The 12,355-nt window shown below is 39.9% G+C and overlaps 1 protein-coding gene across 1 annotated transcript; it reads right to left on the reverse strand.

Annotated features, from left to right (window-relative positions):
- Positions 1–1,948: 1,948 nt before the first annotated feature.
- Positions 1,949–10,915, reverse strand: LOC117377720 (cyclic nucleotide-gated olfactory channel). Its single transcript, XM_055224666.1, is given in 11 exon segments — positions 1,949–2,208; positions 2,802–3,179; positions 4,152–4,250; positions 5,514–5,792; positions 6,594–6,792; positions 7,295–7,583; positions 7,884–7,990; positions 8,373–8,483; positions 8,764–8,952; positions 10,607–10,710; positions 10,871–10,915. Coding segments are annotated over 11 exon segments (1,950 nt in total). The 3' UTR covers positions 1,949–2,058.
- Positions 10,916–12,355: the final 1,440 nt, after the last annotated feature.

The following is a 12,355-nucleotide window of genomic DNA, read 5'->3' on the forward strand; positions in this document are numbered from 1 at the left end:
AAAGGCAGAACAAAGTTTGTTTGCAGAACAAAGTTTGTTTGCAGAACAAACCAATTTGAATTACTAAACCAAATAATCAAATAATTAACCAACTGAAAAATGTACATTTAGCCTACAATGTTTTTTTTAATTATAAACTCATTTAAAAGTATGACTATTGTGTAGATGTAGTTGTAGTTCTATTATTTTAGACTTAAAACATACTTAACATTACATTTGATCTTGAGACTGATCCTGCAGAGCTGAGGGGGTTAAATGGAAACTTCATGTGAAAGTGGCATTATTTGGTGGAAGTTATGTGCTACTGCAGAACAAGTACTCCACACCCACAGGGTAAATTACAGTTTATGAACTTTATTTTGTTATTATGAATTTAGAAATCGTTTATTTGATTAAATGCTTTCCCCCAATGTCCTGAAATGTTCTGGTGTGATGATGACAGCAAGATGAAATGGTTGTTTAATTCTAATGTTTATAAATTGGTATTATATCTATGTAAGGCCTGGAAGAAGCAGCAAATTAGTTTGTTTAAATGAGTTTATTGTTGTTTTTTGTTGTATCACACGTCTGGACTATTGTATTTTTCTTAATGGTGTCTTATAAGCCCATTAAAGGGCTCGGCATTCTTTGCATGCAAGACACAATAACAAACTAAATCAAATCAATTATTTCATAACTTTACTCACTTTCATTGCATTCTTCCCAACACTGTTCATTTCATCTTGTCTGAATCTACTGCACATAGAATCATAGTTGTAATGCCCTCTGGGTGTCCACCAGGTGCCCCAGACTCAGGCAGACGGAGTGGTTCCATGGTTCCAAGTTCAAATCTCGATGGGACCTACGGTGTTTTGTCCTGTGTTCACGAAGATAGCATGAAGTACACACAGAAAACACAGTGCTACAATTAAACTGGAATAAACGGTTAGAGTCGCTTTTAAAAGTAGATCACCATAGTAAGCCGGTCAGATGGAATTTGGTGGTTTGGACCACAGAGAAAGCAGTGTAAAAGTTGGTGTTGCACGGGTCTTTCTCGTGGACACATTTCCTGCAGAACATAAGTCAGAGGTGTATTACTAATCTGTCCAGTAGGGGATGCTGCTACATTTATTTTCTCTCGTAGATCCACAGCGCGCATTTAGAACTGAAGCTTTGTTTGTTTTATGTTCTAAAAGGTGTATAAATCTATGCGTGTTCATTTTAACATAAAGAGGGTAAAAAATGAACTAAATAGAGCTGTACCAGACTGAAGACACTTAAGATAAGCGGACTAAACCAAACCACTGCTGCAAAAAGTGAGTTTAAGAGTTATGCCGCGTGACAAAAATAGATAATAATCTGTTTACGTTCACATAATTTATTATTTATTTATTGATCTACATGTTTAACTCTACGCTGACAAAACTGTAGAGAAATTGGTAGGATTCCAGGTGACTTGCTTGATGTCTGTGAATCCATGGTGTAATGGTTAGCACTCTGAACTCTGAATCCAGTAATCAGAGTTCAAATCTCGCTGGTATCTTCGCTCATTTTCCACTCAGCGCTTTTAAAAAAAATATTTTTATTTCTTTAATTAAAGATGCATTTTGTAATATATTTAATATACATTTTTCCTCTTGATTATGACAAAAACACACAAAAGCGTAGTGATTTTATTACCAGTCAACAGGTTACATTTGACATAATATTGATTTTGGTACACACATTAAAATCATTTTGTCAGTACATACTATCTCTGAACTGCTTTAAAAGTGCTAGCAATCTAGTTTTCCTGAGGGTTTTAATATTCTATCCCTGTTTATGTAGAATGCTACTGGACATTATAACTGTACAGGATTTTGGCACTAGGGCTATGGTACAGTTTCTAATATTGAATTAATATAATAAAAAATAACAGAAAATGTTTTAGGGGACAAGGACATGGGTATCTAACACACAGAGAGCTCCTGGCACAAAGGGATACCGGAGGATGGGAGAGCATCTGACACACAGGGATATAGAAAGATGGGAGGGCATCCGAGAGAGATACAGGAAGATGGGAGGGCATCAGGTGTAATTCTATAGTTGCATGTTAATGTCGCTGCCTTCGGGGTCAGACAGGTCACTGCCGGTCACTGCTGTGGTCAGTCCAGTCTCCAGAGCTGTGAGTCTCTGTTTTAAACGCATCTGGGACGAGGCAAATTCACTCTGCAGACGAGCCAAGCAGGTCTGAAAATATACAAGGAATAGACGAGTACTGAACCAAGACTAAAGCAGGACTAAAGCAGGTCTGAACCAGGACTGAACCAGGACTAAAGCAGGACTGGAACAGGACTGGACCAGGTCTGAACCAGGACTGAATCAGAACTTAAGCATGACTGGACCAGGACCAAAGCAGGTCTGAACCAGGACTGAATCAGGACTCAAGCAGGACTGGACCAGGACTAAAGCAGGAATTAATCAAGACTAAACCAGGAGCATCTGAGAAGATGCTAATTCACTCTGTAGCAAGTCTGAAAAACAAGATAATCCAGGCCTACACCAGAACTAAAACAGGCCCAAAGGTCTCTGACTAACTAGTATTTGGTCCAGACCTGCCCCCATCCTCTCCATCTTCTCCTCCAGCTCTTCTCCTTACGGAACAAACTAAACCAGGACTAAACTAGGTCTAAACCTGGATTTAATTAGAACTAATCCAGATCTAAAGCTTTCTACCTGTATCCAGTCCAGACCCGCCTCCATCCTCTCCACCTTCTCCTCCAAATTAGCTATCTAAACCAGATCTAAACTAGACTAAAACAAAAATCTTTCTTGACTCTCACCTGTATCCGGTCCAGACCTGCCTCCATCCTCTCCACCTTCTCCTCTAGCTCCTCCCCAGCTGAGATGTTCACTTCCTCCAGAAGCCCTTCCTTTTTCAGGATGTCCCGCCCCCTCTGCTCCAGCTGTGCTCTGGCCTCAGGGAAGTCCTGCAGCGCCCCCATGAGGTCGTGTTTGGACAGGCAGAATAGGTCAGAATAGCCCAGGCTGCGGATGTTAGCGGTGCGGCGGTTTCCCATTTTACTCCCGCTGATGTTTAAGATGCTAATCTCTCCGAAGCAGCTGCCCGCGGTCAGAACAGCAAATTGAGACACACCATCGTCCCCAACCACAGCCAGGCGGCCATCTTTGATTATGTACATCTCCTTTCCCACATCTCCCTGGCGAGGGAGCACAAATAGAAGGCATCAATACATTTTGCTGTAGACTAGGGACAACCTATTACTTTAAACAACCAATGAATGTGTTTGCACATTCATTAGATTGACTTGCTAGGACCAGGTACATTTTTACCTGGCCAGCCAGAACTGCACACTGACACAATTTTACAAAGACAAGTGGGTCTGGAACTGTATTTGTCTCCTCAAATTTCAGAGAGCTTGACTGACACATGGTCAGTTCGTGTCAAAACAAACATGGCTGCTTATATGTAAAAAGAGGGACAAAAACAACACAGAAGATTGAGAGACAACGTGGAGTTCTGCAGAATGAACACTCAAAGCACTAAACTCTTATTTATCTCAGGTAAAAGAAGTTATTGATTTTGAATTTTTGAGAGGAGATCTCTTCCACATTTGAGAGGTATGAACTACAGATTAGTGGCTGTGGTTGGACCATCCAAAGTTAAGACGGAGGTTTGTCGCACTCTATGGTCCAATTCCAGACCCTTCTGGATTCAAACAGAATGTAGAAGGGACTGGCTGGTAAGGCTAGGCCAGGTTCTTGAACAAAAATGAATTGATGTAAGTACCCTGACTACCTGCTGATATAAGGAGGAGTCCAATTGAGCCGGTCTTGGGAAGAAGTACCAAGCTGGAGGATTAGCTTATACTATAAATGTAAAAAAAAAAAACTGAAACAAAAACAAAACAACTATTTGTATTATCCATTGGAACTGTTCAGAAAGAGGAGAGACTTTCAGTGGAGGTTTAGCCAATCACATTGCCAAAAGTTATGCAGACTTGAACAGATCTCACAACCATCCAATTTGCAGCACATGTAAGGGTAGAAATTGTAAGAAACCTACACAGACACAGGAAGAACATGCAAACTCCACTCCATTAAACCTTTGAGCTCTCTACAAACCCCTTTTCCACCAGGCAAGGTCTCAGTGTTGTAGCACTGCCCATCACCTTTCTACAGATGTAATCTCCAGGACTGAACACTTGAGGTTGAAGCTTTAGCACCAGTTCCACCAACAGCCCCGACTCACAGTCCTGGAAGATACGCACCTGCAAAAGGACACAACTTTTTCTTAAAGGTCCTATATTACACAAAATCAATTAATAATAATAATGGCTTACACTTGTAATGCACTTTACAGGCTTGCCTCTCTAAGCACTACTCTATAGTCATTATTCATTCACTTCCACACTTAGTGATGGTAAGCTACTATTGTAGCCATACTCTGGGGCAGACTGACAGAAGCAGGGCTGCCAATCTGCACCATCAGCCCCTCCGACCACCACCAATTATTCACGCACACACCACTTTCATACTAGGCACTGTGGGTGAAGTGTCTTGCCTAAGGACACAATGACAGAACTTGGTCCGAGCGGGACTCAATCCTCTGACCTTTGGGTTGGGGGGCTAACACTCTGCAGACTAACCACGGAGGCACTCTCACCCCTTCTTGAGAGCTTGATTCTTGAGACATGGCATAGTGTTGTAACCTCATCAAAACCATATCTAGAGTTGTGTTTTGTTTCATTCACATGTTTGAGTAATGATTTATTATTAGTCTACATCTCCAAAGCTCAAGTTCTTCTCTTAAACAGAAAATACCCTGTTCCACCTTGTGATGGCATGTAGTGGTAGTTTTCAAGTTAACAGCTACCATTTACCTCTTGTTCAGTAGAGATTGGCAATTCCAGGCCTGAAACTATCCATATGATTCCAGTGAAGGTGTATAGCATGTAAAAACAAGGTGGGACAGGGTGTTTTCTGTTTAAGAGAAGAACACAGCCTAAATATGCAGGGTTTGTGTGTTAAACATGTGTGAATGAAATAAAAGAAAACTCCTTTTTATTATTATTATTATTATTATTATTATTATTATTATTATTATTATTATTATTATTATTATTATTATTATTATTATTATTATTATTATTATTATTATTATACCATAGATCAGAAAATAGCATAAGATAGGACCTTTAAGAAATGTATCCAGCAAATATGTACCTAAAGGCTGGTGTATTATTAGATAACAGCAGTATTAGGCAACTTCAGTACAAAAATGCCCATAATAACAACCAGGGACTGTATGCATTTTTTATTGATGTAATACAGTAACATGCGTCTCGTCCCAGTACAGATATATTGTAAAAGCAGCTATTTGGGTCAAAATTAGACCACTGTGTGCTGTCTGCATCTAATTATAAAGCATTTTATTGTCTGCAAATCAGGAAGTCATGCTGGTGCATGCTAGTTGTGAGCATTACAGTGACAACAAAACTCCGCTCTGTCCTCCATGAAATAAAACCTGTTACCTTCTTAAGTGTGTCCAGGTGCACGTTGATGGCGATCTCGGCTCTCAGTTTGCAGGGCAGGCTCCTGAGCACTTCCTGTTCGTCGATCGTCTTCTGATTGGTCCAGAGGTAATCGAACCAGCGAATCACGCGCTGCTCCAATCCTTTGCTCACGTGTCTGAAGTGCATGTAGTGTTTGAGAGCGTCCACTCGGCATTGGAATGATGCTTTGGTGGCATTCATATTTGAGATCATCGAGCCAACATTTCCCACGATGGAGGCAAAGATCAGGACTCCCACCTAAAAAACATAAGACAATAGGATAGTTAAACAGCATGTGATAGATTTTCATGTTTTTCTAATTCAGACTTGGTTTGGTGGAATAGTACCTGTGGTAAACATTCATCATGTTTTACATCAGTTAAGAGAAGATCATTGAGAAGAAAAGCACAAAACTACAGGAAGTAGAGAAACAGAATCTCTCTCCCTTTGTCATCAACACAGAAAATTCCATCAAAATGCAGCAAAAATGTATGTGCAAGGAAGGCATTTTTCTGATTAATTATTGTGTAGACACATTTTGGTTGTTTACATTATAAGTATTTTAACCAACTTGAAGAGGCAGTAAATAAAAGTTACTAACCATGTATGAATTAACTAAAACACAATTCTAAGTATGGTTTTGAGGAAGGTCATGTAACTTGCATCATGTAATTTTTCCGGTGGATGAACAGCCACATGAGTCTTCATGGAGATAAATAAGTTTAATGCCATTTAAAAGTCATTTTCAAGTGCATGCATACAGCCGTTGTGTTATTTGCCACATCACCCACTTTGCCTAGTATGGTCTGTGTGTAAATGTAGGTCAGTGGAGCACAAACTGGCAGCCTCACTTCTCTCAGTCTGTCACACGGCAGCTGTCGCTCTAGAAGTACCTTATCACCACTGAGTGTGCAGTGAATGAATAATGACTACAGTATTAGCACTTGAGTGTCAAGTGCATCATAATACTCATCAGTGTAAAGTTTACTGAAAAAGAAAACACGAAAAAGATCATTGTGTTGTGGCTGTTTAAGAAATTCTGTAAAGTATGTCACCCACCAGAAAGTCAAATATGAGAAAGAGGTACTCCTCATCTCTGACAGGGGGCGGTGTTTCCCCGATGGTGGTGAGTGTCAGCGTGGACCAGTAGAGGCAGTAGATGTACTTCCGGGTCAGAGAGGAGAACTCCGGGTCAGAGGCATTTGGATAGACCCAAGAGTCTGAGCCCAGACCCAGGACTAACGAGAAACTGTAGTACCTGAGGAAGAGGGGTTTAAAGTTACTAATATTATCCTTCTTACTGTTGTATTTTGCATTGGAACATTGAAATCTCCCCATTGTGGGACTGTTAAAGGCACTATACCTGATTTTCACTATCTTAAAAGCATAGAAAAACAGAACTACTTCATTTTAAACAGTTTGCTGTGGTCCAAAGTTATTCCTCACCTATCCCAAACCCTTACCCTATTGCTCACTGCATGTTTATAAGCTCCTTTCACAACCTTCAGAGGCCAGATCTGCAGTGACCTTAATGCAAAATAACAACTAGCATGCAGGCACATCCTGATTATTAAAATAAAATGCTTTAGAATCAGATGCAAGCATGATTCCATGGTCTTACTTCGACCTCAAGAGCCTATTTTGCGCTTTAATGGATAATAAAAAATATGAAAAACAAACCCAGTGTGTAGAGTGTGAATGGATACCGCAATGTGTAGTGTTTTGGATCACGTTATTTACTGTTGCATGAGATGTCATACCCACATGCGTTCCAGTGGATGATGACAAGAATGTAGAGCACTAGTTTGCAGATCCTAAATGCGTTGGGGTATCCTGTTCTGGTCTCTGTGCGTTCAAAAAGCTCAGAGAGGCGGGTCAAATGGAGCAGACGGTTAAACCTGAGCAGAGGGGTGTAGTCTGGCCCCACCCACAGATACAGCAGGTCAGTGGGTAGCACCGAGCCCAGATCCAACCAACACTGCACTGTTCTAATGTAGGTGTGTCTGAGGCGAGCCAAATCACGCACCAAGAGACCCTGATCCAGGAAACCTGAAATGTATAAAATAGTAAAAATATATAAAAAATTGGGTTGAGTTATATGATGAGAGGAATCTAATCGTGTTGTTTTTTTGTTTTTTTTTCCAAGAAAAATTCTGAACTTAAAACCTAAGTGTGGCACATTCTTTTAATTGGCCTTTATTTGTTTGTGATGGGCTCAAATTTTGACATAATGATTCTGAGGCCTCTTAAAGTTACACAGTTTTGCTTAATGTTTATTTGGTTTGAATGTTTAATTTTTTTCTGATTTGTGTGTAAACATGTAGCTTCTGAAATGCCAGTAATCAGTACCAGTGTGTAGGCGCACAGCAATGTCCAGAATGTAAACTCCATCACAGATGTAGTCTAGCACCAACCAGACCAGGAGGTGCTCCACCTGCAGCTCCTCAAAACAAGCTCTGCACATACATGAGGAATATAGGTATGCAGTGCAGGAAAGACATAGTAAAAGCAGTAACAATAGTAGTGCAAGAACCAGGAGAAGTGGAGTAATTAATTGGCATGGAAATATTACTCATGTAATATTACTCCTGTATACTCAAGGAAATGTATTTAGTGAAAGTGTTATTGTATATTAAAAAAAAAAAGTTTAAGCGTATCATTTATTAGTGGTTACTGATGTGATCAGTCAGAGAAAATCTACAATATTTGTACCTTGGGTATTTTGAGCAACAAACTTGAAATAATGCATGGATATTATCTCAACAGTCTTAATGAGAAGAGAAAACTGAGTTGTACATTTACACAAACTATTGTGTTATTTCTATAATACCGATTTACCTGACCACCAGTAAAGTGAAGTTATAAAACACTGCTGTCCCGATCACACAAAGCCAGTGGTAATACAGGTCATCTGATGGACTCAATACAATTATATGGCACTTTCTTTTCCTAAACAAAAAAAATAAAACCATGTTATTGTATGAGGATGCAGAGGAGAGTCAGATGATTCAGAGGAGGGTCTCAGGTGGAGCAGAGGATGCAGTGGAGAGGGTCAAGTGGAGCAGAGGAGACAGTCAAGTGGAGCAGAGGATGCAGAGGAGAAGGTCAGATGGAGCAAAGGATACAGAGGAGAAGAGCAGATGGATGTGGAGGACATGGTCAGAGGTGTAGAGAATGCAGAGGAGAAGGTCAGAAGAGTGGAGAATGCGGTGGAAAGCGTCTCTCTTACCTTCGTCTTCTCTGCCTCCTCTCCTCTACGTCTGACCCTGTGTTGCTGTAGCTGACACACTGGGAGGAGCTTGCAGGTCAGAGTGGGTGGGGCCCTCTAAAGCGTTCTAGGAAGGAGTCTGGTCGTTCCACCTCCTCGTGTAAACCCTTATGAGCCCAGTCCCTCAGAGTCAGAACCATGCTCACTATTCTGCAAAACAAAAATACTAATGAATATTTGCAGCATCATTCCCTGGGGGTGTGAAGCTAACTGTAGGCACTGCTCTATCTGACAATTGTTAAACTTGAATCTCAGCTTTATTTTAACACAATCTGACCATAAAGAGCTGACTTAGCTGGAACTACAACAGGTGAGCTGATTTGTGCTGTTAAACAAGTCTCTCACACATAAAATTACAGTCACAAGCTAGCTAGCATTAGCCAACAGTTTTAGTCACTTTCACCGTTTTTGTTGAAAATCACACACCTAAACAGGATCGTGAATGCTCATATTGATCACAGGCGTCCATTTTGGGGGTTTTTTGTTTGTTTTTTTTCTTTGCAGAGACAAGCCGGTCAAGACTACCTAAACTGTTACCTCTTTGCTAATGTGTGCATTTGGCACCATGGTAAGTGTTGAACATTCCACCATACACATACATGTAGAACACCCCACTTACTGCAGAGTATCAATAGCATTGGTGGTTTTCAGATTCTAGAATGTGATGATGTCATACTCTCAGATGGAGGCAGGGGCCAGTTTTTCCCCATTGGTTACAGATGTACTTTGCAAAGGAATATCCAAAAGGTAAATTCACAAATGTTGAACCTGATCATTTCTATTAGAGACTAGACCCAAGATCTCACTGTATTGCAACAAAAAATCTGCATTTTAAACAGAATTTATTTTAGATGCCTCCATCTGTAATAACATCATTGTGATGCCATTTGAAACCTAGCAATTAAAGGTGCACTAGGGAACTTTTCTGGTGTGGGGTTGGCTACCTGCTTGCTGTCATAGAGGGTGTTATTGCTTTGCCTGGAGTGTTTTTATTCTGGCATTAAATGTGTCTGTCTGGCATTTATTCAATTAAAGATCTGTAACTTGGCCTTCCTCCTTGGAGATAGATATGTTTAAAATGCCATACTGTGGAACATTAAGGAAAAGCAAATAAATGTATTTATTTTCTCCACACTGCATTGTACTAGACCTTATTTATTGTTAAATCGTGCCTAAACATCTAAATCAAACTTGAGTCAAAAATAAACCACACTAAGGAAGAAAACAAACAAGCTCTAAAACCCATGCTAGATCACTCCCAGGACTAAACCAGGTCTTAACAAGGACTAAACTTGAATATAGAGTGACCCAGGTCTAAACCAGGACTAGAGATGCACTGATCGGCGTTGATATTGAAAATTGTGGTGGATCGAATACTGACTTCCATTTTGGTTTATAAACTGGTGTAATAAGATGATTTACTGTTCAATGTTGCCCCAGAATTTCTAATATATAAATATTAAACTTGTATTTTTACAAAGCTGTTCTGTAGTTACTAACTGTAGTTCTGTAGTTACTGTAGTTACTAACTGATAAAAAAACAGCTACAAAGCTCATTTGGATCATTTTACCTTATGATGTTTGTGTTTAAAGGAAATTATATTTTTACTCCGTGCCCTGTTACTGGTTGATATTGGGTATCGGCAGATACTTAAAGCTTAAGTATTGAGATTAGTAACATAACTGAAAAAGCTGGATCAGTGCATCCAAACCTGAACTAACCCAAAACTAAGTAAAGAAACAATCAATTAAAATATTCAGGTTGTAATAAGGAAGGGACTAAGGCTAAACTAAAACCTTATACCTGGACAGAGCCCCACGACCTCTCAGGGAATTCTGGGAGTTGATGTCTCTTCTGTCGATAGCGGCCATTCTCTGTAGTTCTGAGGATGAGTCATCACACACGGACTGCCCTCATGCAGGAAATACATGTCATCATGATAACCCATATACGAGATCAAAGTTTTTGGGTGGAGATAGGTGCATTTTCCATATATATATAATCAAGTCAACTGTAATATAAAAAGTGTGCAATGAATAATCCTAAAAATGATAAACCCGCAATCACCTGCTGAGGGCGCTGTCCGCTCTCATCACTCTCCTCCCGGTCCATGTTTTCACTGAGAGTCTCTTAGAAGTGTCCACCAAACCTGTCATTCTGTACACACTAACAGGGGGACATTACAGCTGCACTGTGGAACTTTTCTTGACCTGCTTTCCTCTGCAGAGATGATATTGCTTTGCCCAGAAACTTTCACAGTATGTCATTAAAGTTCTCTATGAAGAAAAGCATATGCCACCATTACCAGTTACAGTTCAGATCTGTGGAAAGGCAACACGGCTCACAGTGATAATGCATGCATTTTAAGGAGGGGGTTATTTTACTTCTATGGGTTATTAATTACTAATACATATATATTTAGAGTCATCATGTTACCTTGTATTGTTGTTATTGTTTTATAAGTTTTGTTTCTGACACTCTGAATCAAAAGTTCATTCCTATCACATTACAAGTTAATGCAACTACTGCACTTTGCATTTGGTTTGTAAAGCTGTAACGTTGTTTTGTATCACGCTTCTGTATATTTGGAGAATTATCATGTGGGAGCATGGATGATGTAGGCTTGTGGGTGTAGCATGGACAAAATCTTATACCTAACCGTAAGGAGGGTTGAATAGGGCCTGGAAGAGATTGCTAGATTACAAATAGGCATGGATGACATATAAAACCATCTCCGATATGTTTTTTGATGAGGGAACAACATGGTTATGGGTGTTACAACATGGTAGAAAGCTGTTGATCATGGGATCCTCTTACAGAGACTGGATCCTCTTACAGAGACTGGAGGACTGGGTGGGCATCTCTGGTACGGCACTAAACTGATTACTATTCAAATCTAATAGAAGTAACAAAATAACCCCAGATTTCTGTTCAGCACTGTAGCTAGGCTGACAAACTCCTACACTGCTAATCTCTCTTAGTCTCTTCTCCCCTCCAACATTAGTTTGTGATGACTTTCTTCAATTCTTTGATTACATATTACAACCATTAGAAACAAAATCAACAAGCTACTCCAAAAATCAGCTCTCAAATCCAGTCTGTAATACCAATATCCCACATAGATCCTCTAATAATATTAGATAAATTTACTCCTGTTGATGAGGTGGAGATTACCTCAGTCATCATGTCGTCCAAACCATCAACTGTATGCTTGGCCCTTTTCCAATCAGACTCCTCAAAAAGCCATCCCCCTAATAAATAGATTCCGTCCATAACATAATAACTATATCGTTAGAAAATGGCTACGTTCCTCAGTCCTTTAAGTATGCTGTGATTAAACCCCTTTTGAAAAAACCTAACCTAAATCCTGATGAACTAGTCAACTACAGACCTATCTCTAATCTTCCCTTCCTCTCAAAAAATTCTAGAACGAGTGGCGGAGAACAGCTCTGCCGCCACCTGCAGGACAATAATATATTTGAAAAATTTCAATCTGGATTCAGAGCTCACCACAGCACAGAGACTGCACTGCTTAAAGTAACAAATGACTTA

This window comes from Periophthalmus magnuspinnatus, chromosome 10 (assembly GCF_009829125.3).
Source record: "Periophthalmus magnuspinnatus isolate fPerMag1 chromosome 10, fPerMag1.2.pri, whole genome shotgun sequence".
Taxonomy (NCBI): Eukaryota; Metazoa; Chordata; class Actinopteri; order Gobiiformes; family Gobiidae; genus Periophthalmus; species Periophthalmus magnuspinnatus.